We start from the raw sequence: 18,702 nt of genomic DNA on the forward strand, positions 1-18,702 counted from the left end.
AAGTGTTATGGTAGTCCATTTAAAATTTTGTCTTGCAAATATTAAGAAAAAAAATTATTAAAATTGTACAAATATAGTATAAAATCATGATATAATTTTTCTCACTCACTTTATATGTTACTGAAATTTCTAACCTGTTAACTAGGTAATTAAGTTATATTCAACTCATTTTGCATGGAAATATTTCAGTTAACAGGTTAAAATCATGTTAACTTGTTTGTAAAAAATATAATTGCATGAAGTAACTTTTTAATGGAATTTTAGAATTCAAATTCACAGATCCCCCCCCCCCCAGTTTTGTGATCTTATTTATATCTAGTCATGTAATGGTTGTTATATACATTCAAGTATTTTATGTTTCATTGTTTGCTTTTTTCAACTTTTTATCAAAGTACTTAATATGTTTAATTTTTTAAAATAATCTTTAAATGCAATTATTTATCCAAATATAGTTATTTGCTTCTATTTAGAGCGTTATCAATGCTTTTAATTGCAGTATTCATTTATTTGTATTTTGAGTTTTTAAACAAATGTTGTGTAACTATTTAAATAAAATAAATTACAATCTAGTTTCCTTTGCCCCCTCCGTTTTTAGTTGTTATTTGTCCGTTTAGTTGTTAGAAGATTACATATGTGGGATTTATGTGCTTTAACCTTAAACACCCTGAATCAGAAAGAATCCTGCATTTGTATGCATTATATAATCTGGATTATACATATATAAAACCTTATAATGGGGATGAATGTGTGTGTCTGTCTGTGTATTGACACTTTACAGGCTAGATCCTTTGACTTAGAGCTACTAAACCTTGCCACATATATGCTTTGGAGTGTGCATATATATACCGCGGATAATTTTTTCTTTTGGAAATTTTAATGAAAAATTAAGCAACATTTTGGTATTTTTTTCCCCAATAACTTTTCAAAATATTACAGTACAATAATGATTTTACATCATCTTAAAATTCAATTGGTATTAATCTTTTCAATGATACCAGTTTTTTTGTTTTACATATTTTTGATAATTAATCAATTAAAAAAATATTTTAAGCATATTTTTCAACAAGAACTATAAGAATTCTGAATGAATATGAAACAGAACATGAGTGACAATACAAAAAAACATAATTCTGGAAGAAGACAAAATGTATTGATAAAAGTCACTATTAAAATTGTAGATATTTCTTCATTTCAAGATTTAAATTTATATTTAAAATATTATTAACATGAAGAAAAATGCCAAATTTACATTTTAACCCAATTTTTTTTATCTAGAGCATCATTAAAAGATTAGAAATAGCAAAGTGTTAATATTTTATAAAGCTTAGTTTGAAGTTTTAAAATATTTTGCTAAAAAATATATTAAGACCAAATTACATAAAATATCTGATTAAATATTTTATTAATCATTAATCCTGGCAAGTCAGGTGATCGCCAGAGATGGCTAGTGTATATATATATATGAAATATTGAGTTTCTCTTTTCTTGAGCAAAAATAAACTGAAATACTTTAAGTGTTAAATCTTATAGTTCAAAAATCATTGAAAAGAATGTTATCCTCACCTTAAATATCTTAATTAATTAAGTTAAATATTATTTAAGTAATTTTTGAAGACAAAACATTTACAACAATAAAAGATGAATTACTTTTAAAAACTATCTGTGTTTTTTTTTCAGTTGTTTTAGCATTGCAATTATTTTCTATTCTTAATGTTGCACATTTAATGTGTTTTTTTTTTCAAGTACCAAACATTTCAAATTCAGGATTTCCATGTTATGTTTTTAAAAAATGAACATATACCCTGACTTTCACTGATGTAGGAACAGATATATATATATTATGATTATGTTATTGATTACTTGGGAATATCTTTATAAAGGTAACAATGTAATTCTTTGTTCAGTATTATAATTAATAAAACCTTATTATTAGACATATTAGTATAGGGCATATAACAGAGTCAAAACATGAATGATTCAGTTTCAGAAATAATTTGGTAATTGTGGCTCTTTTCATTCCACAGTATTATTATTTAACACTAATGGGGAATAAAAGATTATAGAACAAACTGCAAAAGTTATGCAGCCTTGCGATCTTTGTACAGTCTTTGTGTTCTGCATAAGTACCAACAACTAGCCGTAGATCAGACAAGCACACAAATGAAAGATAAATTCGGTAGGACAATTAATAGTAGAACTTCACAGATCTATGAGAGTTCCACTGCATGCTATAATATCTTATATGGACCAGAAAACATCAAAGCAGAGTCATTAACAATTAGTAGTAAGTAGCATGGTACAATTTTAATTTAGTTTATCATTCTGTTAAGGTATATTATGTCTGGTTTGGGACTAACCTTAAGTACTTAAATCTACTAGATTGCTATTTATATCTCAGTATATTCTGCTATTCAGATGGAAATGAACAATGCTACCAGGATTGCCACAAATCCCCACTGACTTTATTATCTAGTAAGTACTTAATATGTCAAAGAAGAATTTTGCTAAATTTAACAATCACTGAGTATCTTTGGAAAAAGATGCATACGAAACATCAGTAGCATCTTAAACTAATTTTATGGAAGTTAGCAGATATTAAGTAAGTCATACTTATGGAATGTTTCTATAGACTTCTTAAATCAAAATCTCATCACATAATAACTATTATCAAGAAAAGGAATATTAATTCACACTTAATTAGGAACCCCAAATTCAATAATATTTCGATGTATATTAAGCACTAAACAATTATATTATTAGAAATAACATATGAAAATTATTTCATTTCAAATGAATTTTGCTTTGAAATTCACTTTCGAAATTTAATGTTTTTGGTTTATACATTAACTATTAAATCTGTATTTTTAATCAATGTATGAATAACATTTTTAATGATGTTAATTCTACTATGTTAAAACATGTGACGAAAGACACTATTGTTTGCATCTTTGTCTAACTAGCAAGTATAATTTTATGTCTTCTTATATTTATATAGAATTTTAGAAAACTGTTAACAGTTTTTTTAGATTTTGAAAAAGTGTTAAATATTCCGTAGGTCAATAGGTTTTAAATATTCCATAGGCTTTTATCTTCAGATAAAGACAATAGCCAATAAAATATTTTTAGTTTGTTATAATGAATATTAAATCTTGCCTGTTAGATGGATAACAAATACATAAAATTGATCAAGAAATGAAATCATAAAAGTTGAAGAAAAATCTGTTGATTTAAGAGGTGAATTTTTGATGAAACTTTTAGACAAAAAAAATAATTTAGTGGACACAACAAATAGTGTTGCATGCTTAATTTTTCATATAATATGTAGAAATACATTTAAATTGTGATCAATCTCTTTCTAGATGCATTAATGATTGAAAAAATGCCTTTATGTGATATTATATTTGTATAAATAAGTAAAAACATTTGAAACCAGGTTATAATAATTCCATTTTGAAGAAAACTGATTTATCTTTTTTAAAAATGTTAGAGAAGTTTATGAATAAATAGTTTTGATCAATTTGATTTCATCACTGTACAATACTTCCACATAAAGTTATCTGCTTTGGACATATTTTAATTTAGAAAATGTTCTACATAAGTAATTAAAAAGTTTTTATGATTAAAACGATTTTATTAAAAAGTAAAATAAAATTCTTATAATACTATCTTTTTTAATAATTTTCCTTTCCTCACACTCATTAAACAACTAGATTACTTTGTCAAAATAAAGACACTTTATTATATTATAAAACTTCAGTATATTAAAACAGATATAATAAAAATACAAAATAGACATCTAACAATTTTTTTTCACATAGATTAAGCTCTCATTGAATCAATAATAATTTTCTTGTACATTCAGATCCTTTGTAAGTTAACAGATCATTGAAAAAAACAAAAACACTGATCATTACAGAGTATCGCAGGCATACAATTTCTTGCAAAAAGCATTGTACCAGTTTTTCAAGTTCCATTGAAAAGAGAGAGGCACTGAGGGTTAGATTTAAATCTTCCTTTATTTTCTAAAACACCAGATGGTGAACATATCCATGGATCATTGGTTTCTATTTGCCAATCTATTAACAATTTTTTCAGTGCAGTAAAAATAGAACTGTATGAAGAATTATTTGCAACATTGTGTGTTTCATGAGGATCTTTTTCCAAATCAAACAATTCCCACTGGTCCCTGTAGTAATAATTTGACAAATTTTTATACCAATGAGTTTCTATTCTTTCAGCTGTCCTGTTCAATAAATCCTGAAATGTTGGAGAAATGAAAAAATCTTGATCAATTGGAAATGGCATCTTGAAATTAAGGTTGTGGATTAGTTTATAGTTTTTTGTTCGTACAACACGCATAGGATAGTACATTGTCACTTCATGCAGATTATGACTAGCAAATACAGCTTCATTTTTAAAGGACGATTCATGAAGTAATGATTTTCCGCTCAATTTGACTGGAATGCCATTCAATTTAAAATCTGGATATTCAATATTTAGCCAATCCAAAATGGTAGGTACAATATCCAAAAGGCTAACCATTGTCTTTGAAATCTAAAAAAAAAATAAAGGGGGTAAAATATAAATTCCAATGCTTAATATCTCTCAAATTAATTTTTTTATTACAAAGTTTTATTTGTTATAAGAAAAAATACCTGACTATAATTTTGTTCAGGTAGATGCAACAGAAAAGGTTCAGCCATACCAGGATCATAGAGGTTTGTCCTACCACTAGGGAATGGTATTCCATTATCAGATGTATATATCACTAAGGTATCATTATCATGACCAAATTCTTTCAATTTTTTTAAAACTAGACCAATACCTAAAAAAACAAAAATGTATTTCAATTAAGCAGAATTATAAAATATGATTCAAATTATATTTTTCAAAAAAATTATTTAATTAAAAAATAAGTAATATTCTCATGTTAACTGTTATACAAAATGTTACTTTTTCAGCATAAATTAAGTTTATGTAAACTTTTTTTAAATTTAAAACAAGAAATTAATAATTGTTTTGTCTTAGTGATAAATTATTAGTATGTTTATTATTTTATATTCCAAGTAAATACAGAACAATATTTATCTTCCATTTATCTTTAAAAAAATAAATTACTCATGTTTAAAATAAATTTCTAATTTTTGAAATAAAACTTTTAAACAAATATACTTCCTGTAATAGCCATGAGTCATTAATATGTTAGAACATAGCACGGAGCTCAATGGATTCATAATTATCAAATCTCATGAATATGTTTAAGATGATACTAAAGTTCAACACAGAAGACAATTTTTTTTAAATTTAAATAAAAGTTCAGGTATTTTATTGTTTTACCAGCTATTTTGAAAAAATTTATAATTTCCAAATTTGCAATAATTTATCTCTTATTTATAAATTTACTAGCCGCCTTTGGCGACCAGCCGGTTCGCCAATCTTAATGTTCGTTAAAATTTGAATAATTAAATATTTTATGCAATTTCTACTTTAATAGTTTCTTCATCAAAATATTTTAAAACTTCAAATTTTGATACTCATATAATTTACTCATAATATTATAAACGCCTTCAGTCATAAAGTAATATGTATCTCTCTAATTTTCTGTTAGTTCCCGTAGAATTTATACTATAAATTAAAGTGGAAAGGATTAATCTGCAATTAATATAATAATATTTTTTACTGAAACAAAATATTTGTTTTGTAATATCATTACTGAAAACAGTCACTGAGCGTTTAAACTTTATGGGCACTAAAGAATATCTTTCCTAATTTATGTAATATTTCAAGAATTTGTCAACAAAATATTCTCAGATTCATCATGGCCAGAACGATTAATTTACAATGTTTCATTTTAAATGCATCAAACACTAAGAAAATAAAACGAATCGTTTAAAATAATCGGTTGATCGTTTATTTAAGTAGGTTAAATAAAACTACTTAAAAAACGATGTACTTAAAACTATAAGCGTATACAAAAAATATATAACTAACATAAATACACTTTAATTACAAAAACATGCAATTAACCTAAAAATAATTTAAATCATCCGTTGATAATGGTTGTCATGGCAACAATCAGAACAGAATGCGCATGCGTGAATTTTCTTCGCCAGTTACGGCAACTCAAATTCGTGAGTTTTTCTACGCCAGTTGGGGTAACGCTATGCAGATTAGAAATTTTTAATTTCCTTTATTCTGTTTTATTTTAATTCAAAAGTACTTAAGAATGAATCTGAAAGATCGATTCATTAACAATGTTTAATTTTAAATGCATCAAACATTAAGAAAATAAATAGAATCGTTTGAAATAATCAGCCGAAAAATCTTAAGCCTAGTCTCATGACTGTTGGGAAGAAAAAAAACTGAAGCCGTACTCATTTGGCGGCGAGGTAAATAAAAAGATTTTTTTGGCGAGAAAGTTAGTTTTTAATTAATAATTAAAATTCTAATTAAAAATTCAAAAAAAGGGCTATCCTATCTTTTAAGTTAGATCAAACTGCACACGGTGTGCAAATTTGATTAAAATCGGTTAAGTAGTTTAGGAGTCCATCGCGGACAAACAACGTGACACGTAATTTATATATATTAAGATTTACAATAATTCCTTCTATTATTAAAATAAAATTCATATTTTCATCGTACCATCTTTTTTTCCCCTATGAAATATTTCACAAACTTTATGGATCATCATTTAATCTTCTTTAATTAGCATATGTGAGCCTTCATTCTTTTTCTATTTTTTTTTTCACTATCAATTGAAATAATATATATTATCAAATTGTTTATAATTTGAATTCAGATTTAATGGATTAACAAAAGGTTTCACAACAATTTTTTTCTGTTTTCTCTTTGATTTTATTGCAGTTTTTTTATTCTATTGTATATATTTTTCTATTGTTTTTTTCTATTGTATATATTTTCTATTTATAGTTTTTATCTCAGTCATTTTCTACATTCCATGTTTTTATGCATTTTTTAAAATTAGTATTTCTGACTTCTATATTCAATAATTGCTTATTTTAGTAAATGTATTTCAAATTTCATTTCATAACAAATAATGTATCTTGTATACAAGCCGAATTAGCCTAATATTGATTTTCGATAGATCTAGGTATTTTTTCACCTCTATTACAATAAATTGATGCAGTAAAATAAGTAATAACAAATATTTTATTATTCATGTTTTATGTCTTATTCAAAGCTTGTTCTAACTTAAGTAATTCTTTTTTTTCTTCCCTTCCTTATTTTTTATTTAAGTGATTAAATTTAATATTGCTTTCTTTTTCACAGAAAGAGAAAATTTGGGGACATATCAAAGTAAACTAAAACAAAAATAAGAAGCAAAAGAATCGCTTAATGTTAAGTAAAATATACGATTTTTTTAAATTATTTATTTAATATTTAACCTCTAATTGTTTTCCACTGAAATTCAGGCATTCTCTATCTTTCCCCTCTCTATATTCTCAGCTGTTTAATAGAAATTTATGAAATCTCATAATACAAATTAATTAGAAGCTAAAGATTATATATATATATATATATATATATATATATATATATATATATATATATATATATATATATATATATACTGCTATGAGTAATCTTTTAAAATTATTTTACCTTGATCAAGTCGACTTAAAGTGGTATATTGTGCAGCTATGTCTCTTCTAGATATAGGTGTATCAGGAATGAAATATGGTACAATAACATCTTCTGGTTTATAATATTGAGGCTTCCAGTCTGGAATAATTCCCATTCCTTCTTCACCATTTCCAAATTTTTCACAAAATTCTCCATATTCTGGATTTGTATGTCCACATCGATGCGGGTCATGGAAAGCAACATAAAGAAAAAAGGATTGACTGAAAAAGATAAATGCATATAAAAGTTGAGTAGCTTTCTAAAGTTTATTATGTGATAACATATCTTTAATGGCCAGGTGAAAAATCTTTTTCAGTTTCATTACTTAGATAACATATTCTCAATTCCATGTAAATTTTTTTATTATAGAATTCAATGAATATAGAAACAATATTAATGAAAACAAACAGATAAATTCAGTGTACTGCCCATGTCTTATTGCAATGGAGAAATATTTACACATTTTAGGATGAAGTCACTAAGAATTTACATTTTAAGCTGTCCTGTTTTGAATCTCCTTAGTAATTATCTACCTCATTTTATTATCAATGTTTTAAACCTCTGCCTTTACTGTTTAACGGTATGTGATGCAATGCGCGAGGATAGAACCTGGAACCTTATAGTTTGCTGTCCAGTAACTAAAACTACGATACAAAAGCATATGCTCTTGTAGCGTAGTTGTTAACTGGATTATATGCTATTCACTAGAACTGCAAAAAAAAAAAAAAAAAAAGTAGAAGAAAAAATATATTTTTGCTTTCTGAGGATAGAAAAAACAGATATTGCTTATACACAGAATCATTTATGTAAATGTCAAAAAAACAGTATTTGTCATATGAATTTTATGGCCTATTATTCTAAATAACTATTCATACATATATTATTACTTTGCTGGTAAAGTATTAGTTTTCTTTAGTTTAGTAAAAGTTTAGTTTTCAAGAAAATTCCACAAAATATGCAATTATCTTAATTTTAAATTCTAATATATATAAATTTATTACAATTATCACATATGAAATATTTTCAAACAAAGAAATACAGTTTTCTATAAAAAATATACATAAAAAATCATTTTCCTACTACGCAGAAAAGTAATAATGAGTACATTATTTTAAAAAAACACTTAAAAAATATACAAAATGGAAATTTCAACATCCTTATAAAAAAATACAAAGTATTATTGAGATAAACTGCATTAGAAATTTATTCAAATATTTAAAATTTACCTTTCATTCAAGGTTGAAAAAAATTTGTGAACCAATTCCTTAATTCTTGTTATATTTCGTCCTACTTGATTTATGGAATCGGTTTCTTCAGTATATGCAAAATCAAAAGGATAGACATTTTCTGGTCCAACATGTTTTTTACCAATAATACCTACATAAAAAGAAATTTGTGCAGGCAGAATTGGATCCTATTTACATAAATTCATATGGAATAAATTAATTTTCAAAATATACACTGAATTTCAAGATTAATAAATCACCTTGCTTGAGTACTGCTGTTAAGGACAACATTAATGCTGAAATAATTTTACATCTCTAATTTTAACATATGAATATTTCATATTTAAGGAAGGAAAATAAATAAAATAAAAAATTACCAGAATAAATATTTTTCTTTGTTAGAATTTGTGACAAGCTTTTCACTTTATCAAATGAATTAAAGTGATGCACATCTTGATGAAGTCCATACATCCCATTCTGATGTTGAGGCAAACCAGTCAGAATTGATGAACGGCTTGGAGAACAACTACTAACAGATGTGAATGCATTTTTGAATATCATTGATTTTGATGCCAATGCATCAAGATTAGGTGTCTTGCATACTGGGTTTCCATAAATTTGTGATTCAAAACCACCATCATCAGCTGAAAAACAGGTAATATCCATTGAAGCAAGGAAAAGAAAAATTATTTTTATAAAAGAAGTTATTGGAGCTGAAAAATAGAATTTTCCCAAATCTAATGTGTTATAAGGGTTATTCAAATGATAGTGGGACTGCAAAAGCAACAGTGACATTTTGAACAATGGAAATTTCTATTGTAGACAGCTTTGTATGTCTGGGAAGCAGTAGCATTTGAGTTAGTAGTTGTATATCATCTTTGAGAAAAAAATGTCAATCAGTTAGTTAAATGTGTGCCTTGGAATCCAAGGAGTTGCAGCATGCTGTAATTCAGCTTTTCAGGCTGATATGGTGGAATGATGTGGATGTTCTGTTTTTCATACTGAAATGATATGGAACAGACATTTATTGGCCAATGTTTTGAAACTGTTTGTCCCTTATTAACATGTTTTGATGGTGCAAGAATTTTTGCAGTGAACTTATTGAAGGAATTCCAGTTTGCTGATAATAATGAGGTCCATGCAAGCAAAATGGGAATTTATAATCTTGTAAAATAATAGGATAATTGTTTTAAGAAATACTGATTAAGTGGAATAGACTTTATACTTCAGTAATTCATTTTATTCTATATAACTGATAATTGTCTTTGTAAACTGAACTGATAAAAGCTGTTTGTTTTAAAAAATATATTTGTTTACATTTTAACAGATAATTGTATAAAAATTATCACTTGATTTACTCACTATAATACTAATTTTATATTATTGTTCCATTTTGTCAGTGAACTCCGTAATAGTCAGTATTGCCTTTATATTATAACTAATAAATACTAGGCATTGATTATATTATAATTAATATATACTATGCAAGTGGGATGACAGGATAATATATTTTCTAATCATTCCTATTTTATCTGAACAAGCATTATATTATCTGATACAATGCTATCTGATAAACAAGTCCCTTCAAGATACTTTGCTATAAAAAGTCATATAAATATACCAAAACCTGTTCCCATGTTACCTCTCAAGATTAATGTTAGTGGCATCTATAGCCCCTTGTACCCTTGTTTCTAACCACTACTTTGAAGTAACATAAGGGTTATATTAAGACAGATCTAACAATTTTCATCATGATCGGATGAGTGTTCAAACACATTCTCTTGACTTCTGCACACATCGAAATAAGGACACTTAACCCTCAATATTATATTTAAAGAGCATCAAACCTTTATGGCAGCTGTTTGATGGAATCTGGTTTCTAATTTGTACTTTCAGACTTTGGAACTAAGATCTTATTACTAAGCATCTGCATTCTCCTTTAGAATACTAACATATTCAAATCAGAAATAAATTTAATATTCATAGGACAAAATACTAGACTTATAAATTTTTGAAGAAATTAAAGTATTAAAATAAGATATTCAAAAAATTATTTAATAAATAATTAGAATTTTATAATACAAGATAATACAAATCTAATTATGCAGTTCTAATGCATGTAACAATATTTATATCACAGATAGAAATTGACATACCTACTGCTTTTACAATACAGAAACAAACTAAAAAAAACTTACAAAATCACATAAGTCCATTAAGGATAAGTTCCAATGTCTTAATATCTAATGATGAAAACAAGGCATCTTATGTATTTTTAAATTATTATAATGATAAATATCAAAAAAAGATGGTAAATATCAAACAAACAAAAAAAATGATAAATATCAAAACAAGGTTGCATTATTGAGATTTTGTGCTATCATTTCTCTATATTCAAAACACAATAACGACAAAATGATCACAACAACTGCAACCAGGAACAACTTTCTTTCATTATGTTAATAAGAGTGATAAGTTGATATATGTGGCTAACAAGAGCTATAACGAAACTTTCGGGAAGATCAGATTTCACCTTTCTGAGAATAACAAGAATGGATAAATTTTGTGCTGTCTCACTCTCAACTAATAACCTTGCAAAAATGCATATCATTGTTAAAAATGGTAATAACATTTTGTCATAGCAACAATGTTGAGAGAGAATTTTCCATCAATAATGATTGTCTATGAAAAATAATGAGCCAACGTTCATTGCAAGAAAAATTGTTTACGATACCATAATAGTGGAAAAGTAACAGCAGATAATGGAATAAGCAATTTTGAAGGGTCAAAACAATTGAATTTATATGTGAGGAATTTGTGGATCAAGTATGGAGATTATAAAAAGAACTAAAAGAGGAAAAAAAAAAAAAAAAAGACAGTAATAATTTTTGAGGCAACATAAAAAGAGTGTCTAAGATTTGAGGAAGAAAGTACAATCCTCAAAATTTATGTTTTAAAAATGTTTTAATTCACTTAAGGCAGGATTGGTCATTTTAAATGAGTTACTTTTTATTAGTACCCTAATAAAATAATAATTGATATTGCAATTTTCAAGATAATAACTGATTATTATTTGTAATTTTTTAAAAATTTTATTTTCAATAGGCAAACATTTGTTACATGTCATTTCAGTTATTATTTTTAAACTGGTATCTTATATATAGCTTTAATAATAAATTAAATTTTTTTCTATTTATGTGTACTATACATATACAGCGATTCTGAATTGGGAGAAAATTAGGAAACTAATGTAATTAGCAGACATAAGTCAGGAAAATAGTGTAAGTTTAAATAGGGAAATTCTTTCACAGCTTCTGTGGCCACTTTGTAAAAGTTTAAATTAGAAATCAACTATATTCGAGCCATAGAATATCATTATCTCTTGATATTTTCTCAAAAAGAAAACAAAAAATATTATCACACTAATTATAGCCATTTAGTGAAAAGTAATTAATACAAGTTACTAAAATGAATATACAGTAAAGTAATGAATTTACCGAATGAATGAAGGTTACTGTATTACATATTCAGCATTCTGTATATGATTTTAAATATCTCATTACCGAAAAAGAGTATGAAATTGCTTGTACAAATATGTCAGCAGCAGAAATAAAAAGGTTTAAAATTGCATCAGTTATCAGTTAAAGAAGCATGATTTAAAAAACAAAACAAAAATCAGGATAACCTTGAAATAACTAGAATAGATATTTAGCCAAATGCTTTAGTGATAAACAATAAGGGAAGATTTTTATTAAAGGCCTTTCTTCCTTTCCAGGAAATAATACTTTGTTTATCTATGATTCAGAAACAATTTACAATAATAAAAATCTTTAAGAATTAAAAAAAAAAAACTAATTACTATCAAACTACAGCCTTTAAAAAAAACACCAAAGACATGAAATCGGTTTCATCCCCCTCTTTATTTCTTAATAATAGTTTATAGATTATTAAAAATTAACATGATATTCCTATTAGCAAATACACATAAACCATGTTTACTGTTTCGCTTGTGAAAAAATTGAAACACTTCTTTGATACAGCAATGCTGACTACACAAGAAATATCAATCCTTTGAATTCAAAGCATTTTAAAGTTTGATGTCATTTAAACACAGAATTCTTACATAATCATAATCTCCCAATTATATTATATGTTTTTTTTCCCTTGATTTTGAAATGTCCAAACTGACTTTTTTCAAAGTTTTAACAACTGTATTTAGAAAATAAACAATGACTTAAAAAGAAATAAAATCCAAAGACATAACTCTTCATCTCTAATTTGAAAAGTAAATCCAAAAAAGTGGAAGCAACTTCACGAGATTTTATTATTTCGCATAATTTCACCATTTTAACAACCTCAAAAGAAAAAAATCTCCACTTACCAACAATTAACAACACATTTTTCTTGGAGAAACACGGTGAAATAAAGATTTGAAATAAAAGAAAAACAATAACATTCGACATATTTATATTAAAAAGTTTCAGTTATAAAGTTCAAGAAAGATTTATTAAATCCGTCAAGCTAAAAACTTTTGTTTGTTTGAATGAGGGGGGATTTAGGGATTTTTAGCTACAAAGGCTGTCATCCCAGCGTTCAACAATATCTTCAATCAATAAATGTCAAAAAATTTCAAAAAGCTAAAAACTGCAATTGTAAACATCATTCGGTAAAAGATAACACAGCAGACGAATTTTATCTAACTTCACTTCAATTTAATTTTTATTAGTAGAATGTTATGTTTAAGGCATAAGTTGCGTTTTTTCCTAATTTAAGATGGAAGGACTATTTTTTTTCTAATAAACTTAAAAAAGTAAGTGCATTTAACAATTTTCCATCTATAATTCATTATAAATATGGATTTCCACTAAATAATGCTTCTTATTTCTCACTCCCAATACTTATCGAGAAATACAAGAATTCTAAATGTTGCTGAGCTATAAATTTGATATAAAATTAAATTTTTTATTTTTCAAATATATTCAAAATGTATTAGTTTTTCAAAGTTGTCAGTACCAAAAGTTCGAAAATTACTATTTCATCTACAAAGTCAAGTTGGAAAGTTTGAAGTGAAGTGAGTTGGACCCACCATCATTCATTAGGTTTAAGAAAATATCTCTCCTGTAACGTTGTAAATACGGAACCGTAAGTATATAATTTCTATCTCTTTACATCTAATATATGAATTAATTTTTCGTAATAATACCAGTCATTACAATTAAATTAGAACTTAAATTTAGTAAAGATTGAATTATTATTGTTGAGCTCTATATACTTTATATAGATACTCCTGCCGTCATTAGATTATAAGGTACTATTTCGAATGGTCATTCTAGAAATAAATTCCAAATAACCATACCAAAATATTCATTTCGCCTCTCATTTTTATTTCTTTTAGGGCAAAATGGGTCGTTATTCAATGGAGCCAGATAATGCCACGAAATGTAAGTACTGTATATTATTAATTACATAATTTGGGTTTATAGTTTTAATCGTTCTTATTTGATTTTTCTAAAAGCTGTTTCGGGAACTGTATGTATTTGAACAGTATAAGCAATTTCGTAATTCATGTTGTATGATATGGCGTATTCAGATTTCTTATTTTATCTTATTAAAATTCTTTTCCATAAACATATATGAATTTGTAGTATTTGATTGTTGCGGTTTGTAATGTCAATTGTTCTCTATTATTATAAACTTTTGGCATGAAATTTGGTGGTGAATCTTACATGTATTTTTTGATGAAAGCTGTAGAATTTTTTACAAGCCTAATTTGCCATTTAATTGCTTTAAAATAGGGTATTTAGTTTATTGCGAAAAAAATTTAGTAAATTGCTTATTTAATGGTAAATAAAAATGTAGTTCTAAAGATGTAGCATTTCTTTTGATAAAGTTGCCAGTAATTTGTGAAATTTGATCTTCACAAATGCATAATAATCAAACAGGATTTGTTTGTAGAATAAAAGTATGAGGGCTTTTAATCGCATTTTATAAATTTTCTGTTCAGGTATCATGGATGTAACGGAAAGTACATTTTATTTGACATGAAGGAAAGTTGAATTTAGTTTCTTTCAGGAATACCTTATTCTTTTCAATGCTTGCAAGTTGTTGCTTTGTTTCATTATTATATGTATGTGAGTTATTTCATGTTTAATGTTTTCCTAATAAAATTTAATTTTATTTATAGCATGTAAAGCTCGTGGATCAAACCTCAGAGTTCATTTCAAAGTAAGTTATCAAAATTAATAATATATTTATATTAATGTAATTAGCTATTTATTCAATGTAATAATTACTATGTTGAAGATTTTAATAAATTAGATGACATGTTTAAATAATATTAGAATCTATATAGATATTTAGAAAACTTGTATAAGTAGTAAATGATTTTCTTTTTATTTATATATAGAATACCAGAGAGACTGCCCAGGCGATAAAAAAGATGTCTCTTCGTAGAGCTCAGCGCTTCTTAAAAAATGTAATTGCTAAGAAAGAAATTGTTCCATTTCGTCGATTCAATGGAGGTGTTGGAAGAAAAGCTCAGGTATTAAAAAAAAAAAAAAAAAAAGCATTTCATGTATGTTTATTAGTTACTCAAATGATAGTCTTGCGTTTGAAAGTAGTTTTATTCTTATTAAATAAAAGGAATATTTATATAAATCGAATCTTGAAGCATTTTTTAAATGATAAAACAGAAAACTATTGATTTAAATTTGTGATGAATTTTTCCATTGGAGATATGTAATTTTTCGTGCTTTTATATAATGTTTTTCTTTTTTTTTATGATAAAATTTTTCTCATTTGTAATGAACATTTTTTTATTTTCCCCAGGCAAAACAATGGGGAGCAACTCAAGGAAGGTGGCCAAAGAAAAGTGCTGAATTCTTACTTCAACTGTTGAGAAATGCTGAGAGCAATGCTGATTATAAAGGTCTTGATGTTGATAGATTAGTAGTGGAACATATTCAAGTAAACAGGGCACCCAAGATGAGGAGGAGAACTTACAGAGCTCATGGTCGAATTAACCGTAAGTGTTTATTTTATGATGTAAAATATTCAAATTATTTTTATAGTTACTTTCATTTTTATTATTTTCTTTTGACATTGATGGAGGTTTTGATACTGTACGATCTTGCTGTTAAGAACTTTTCTATCAGTTTTTTTTAAGTGCATTAGCTAAATTCTAATTATATTAATATATTATGTGTTCATATATGTTTCATTTTGGCCGATTTTAATTTAGTAGAATTAATTTGTTAATAATCATTCATATATATATAGTATAATCATAGAGACTTAACAAGTACTGTTCTTTCTTGGGTTCTGAAACCCTCTGAACTTTTGCATACGTGTTGAGCTGCATTTATTTCATCAAAAAGGGGGCCAAAAGAAACGATGAAAGGCGGGGATGTTTTATTTAGCAATAGACTGAACTCTGATTAATCACAAAAATAGGATGTCTAATATCTGTTTCTTCCTGCATATTGCCCTTTAACAAAGTGCAGCATCGAAAAGTACTAGTCATAGTATCCTGACACTAACAGTACATAATATTTGTGATGTATGATAGTATTGCTTTCATGAGTAAATTATATTTTTTTTAAAAAATCCTGTGTTATCTTCATTTAATTTTATAAATCTTATATTATTTCAATTTTATTATGGTTTTTTTTTTTTTTAAATCTTCAGTCTAAACTGTCTGTAACACAAGGCTTCTCAATTTTCATGTTGTCATTGTACTTCATATTATAGTAGGAAGCAAACAATTTTGCATTTATGCATTTTAAAGAATGTTTGAATTATTGGTAAAAAAATTTCTTGGGTACTACTTGGAAGTTAGTATTTTAATTGAAAATTTATTATTTCATTCTCCTTTTGTTTCAATGTTTGAAGCTCCATCATATGTATCCAAAATACTCACTGTTCAATACAGGTTTATCATGAATGAGACTAGTACACTTGTACTTAACTGAGAGTGATGGGTAAAAAGGTTAGCAGTTATTAAGCTGTGAATAATCAGTTTCTTCTATTGCTAAATGGAAACATCTCCTTTCCTTTTCTCTTGGCCTTTCCCTCCCTCACTTTTTTTTTTTTTTTCTTTTCTTAAATGATAAAATAATGACTTGACATAAGCATAAAAGTGTAGTAGGTTTTTGAATCCAAGAGTGGACAATATATTTATTTTATTTCAATATCAGTAAATTCAACCATTGTGACAAAATTGCATGTTTTTGAGAAATTACATTTCACAGAATAATAAATACTATTGGATTCTAACAATTGTATCAGTACTGTAATAAAAGGGGCAAGATTTGGCTAATCAACATTGTGAATATCTTTGTGAAAAATAAACTTAAAAAAAGATTAATATGAGTATTAACAGTGGCATAGATTTGGCTAAAGATTTTATTTTCCTTTATGATGAAAAAATTATTTCTATTGCAGCTTACATGAGCAGTCCCTCTCACATTGAAGTTATCTTGAGTGAAAAGGAACAAGTGGTTGCTAAACCTACCGCTGAAGAAGAGGCACCGAAAAAGAAAGTGTCTAAGAAGAAAATGGCAAGACAAAAGCTTATGCAAAGAGACTAGATTGTTCAGTGAAAAATAAAATTCATTAGTGAAAAAGAAAAATAGTTCTGACTGAATTACCTATTTATAGTTCAATTTTCAACTAAATATTTGACAAATTTGATAATACCGATTGTCGCAAACTTGGTACTCTTTCAATGTGTCTTGAAATTTTAGATTCTTCTATTGATGAATAGCTTTTCAGTTATAAATATATCTTTTTAATTAGAATTGAATTACTTAGAGTTATAATCAACAGGCTTTTAAAAATTTTGATTATATGTTCTTGTAATTTGCCTCCTGAATGTTTTCATAATTCCCTTTAACATAAATTTAGCTTCAGAGGTAGATTAAGGATTTACCGAGTCCTATATAAAGCAATAGCAAAATTCTTTGAAGTATGCAGATAAATCTTTTATTAAAAATAAAATTTAGGAATGCTTAAGTGTATCAAAAATATTAATCACATTGAATGGAATTGCTGTTTAGTGTCCTCTTTAAAAAATGTCATTGGCCTACATTTTTTCACTTTTTTAATGATGTATATGGGTGAGTTTATATAAACTTTAAAAGAAGAATGTTCAGATTGGTCCTATCAGTGGAAAATAAGAATACAACAGGATGAATTTGGTGCACCATAGCGATTTATCGATTATGGTAGAATCTCCTGAAAAAATATTTGCAGTGAAGCCTCAGCAGTGTGAAGTGAATTTGATCATTCTCATTAATGTATTATTTTGAAGCAATCCTTGAAGGATTTATTAGATAATGATTTTTTTTTTTTTTTTTTTTTTTTTTTTGTAACTTATAGAATCCCTTCCCCCAATAAAATCTCTCTTTATGTATAAAGGTTTACCCTGTTTCACAGCATAAAGTTAGGACTATGAGATTTAGAAAATTACTTCTTGTATGTTTAGAGTTCCATTTAAAACAGATATTTGAAAATTTTAGAAGTTCAGTTTAAAAAATAAAAATTTTAATTTGCCTCTGCGACTTCAAAGCATCAATGCTTGAAAAATATTTTTAGTTCAATTTAAAGGTTTAAAAAAAGTTTCAATTATACCAATTTTGTTTGAATGCCCCTTCCATTTTTAGTAATTTTTGGAAAAATTGGTTTTGGATATAATTTGCAACAATGATTTTCATTATAATAAAATTCAAAACAATATGTGCATACTTTGAACATATTGTTTTTATCAATATGATTTAAGTATACCACTGCGTTATCAATGGTCGTGTGCAACATTTCAGTAAGAATGGAGACA

The 18,702-nt window shown here is 26.3% G+C and overlaps 2 protein-coding genes across 3 annotated transcripts; one reads left to right on the forward strand and one right to left on the reverse strand.

The window, feature by feature from the left end:
* Nucleotides 1-3,742: 3,742 nt before the first annotated feature.
* Nucleotides 3,743-13,569, reverse strand: LOC129962412 (N-sulphoglucosamine sulphohydrolase-like). Of its 2 annotated transcripts, none has more exons than XM_056076173.1 (6): nt 13,252-13,569; nt 9,248-9,514; nt 8,871-9,021; nt 7,624-7,865; nt 4,656-4,825; nt 3,743-4,554 (listed from the first exon to the last, which is right to left on the reverse strand). In XM_056076173.1, exons 1-6 carry the CDS (start codon nt 13,331-13,333, stop codon nt 3,964-3,966), a joined length of 1,503 nt encoding a protein of 500 aa, XP_055932148.1. In that variant the 5' UTR covers nt 13,334-13,569; the 3' UTR covers nt 3,743-3,963. The 2 variants fall into 2 exon arrangements, with proteins under 2 accessions (XP_055932148.1, XP_055932157.1); XM_056076182.1 differs by lacking the exon at nt 13,252-13,569 and adding an exon at nt 11,069-11,189.
* A 330-nt stretch (nt 13,570-13,899) lies between these two features.
* LOC129962426 (60S ribosomal protein L17) lies at nt 13,900-17,500 on the forward strand. Its single transcript, XM_056076195.1, has 6 exons — nt 13,900-14,012; nt 14,266-14,311; nt 15,055-15,095; nt 15,277-15,411; nt 15,699-15,894; nt 17,313-17,500. Exons 2-6 carry the CDS (start codon nt 14,272-14,274, stop codon nt 17,456-17,458), a joined length of 558 nt encoding a protein of 185 aa, XP_055932170.1. The 5' UTR covers nt 13,900-14,012; nt 14,266-14,271; the 3' UTR covers nt 17,459-17,500.
* The last annotated feature ends 1,202 nt before the right edge of the window (nt 17,501-18,702 follow it).

The sequence above is a fragment of the Argiope bruennichi genome, chromosome 1 (assembly GCF_947563725.1).
Source record: "Argiope bruennichi chromosome 1, qqArgBrue1.1, whole genome shotgun sequence".
NCBI lineage: Eukaryota > Metazoa > Arthropoda > Arachnida > Araneae > Araneidae > Argiope > Argiope bruennichi.

Coding starts and splice junctions, on each gene's coding strand:
- LOC129962412 (XM_056076173.1), bottom strand. CDS start 13,333: ATGTCGAATGTTATTGTTTTTCTTTTATTTCAAATCTTTATTTCACCG. Junction 7,866..8,870: donor TTTTCAACCTTGAATGAAAG/GTAAATTTTAAA, acceptor TATCTTTTTCAG/TCAATCCTTTTTTCTTTATG. Junction 4,826..7,623: donor TTTAAGTCGACTTGATCAAG/GTAAAATAATTT, acceptor TTGTTTTTTTAG/GTATTGGTCTAGTTTTAAAA.
- LOC129962426 (XM_056076195.1), top strand. CDS start 14,272: ATGGGTCGTTATTCAATGGAGCCAGATAATGCCACGAAAT. Junction 15,096..15,276: donor ACCTCAGAGTTCATTTCAAA/GTAAGTTATCAA, acceptor ATTTATATATAG/AATACCAGAGAGACTGCCCA. Junction 15,895..17,312: donor AGCTCATGGTCGAATTAACC/GTAAGTGTTTAT, acceptor TTTCTATTGCAG/CTTACATGAGCAGTCCCTCT.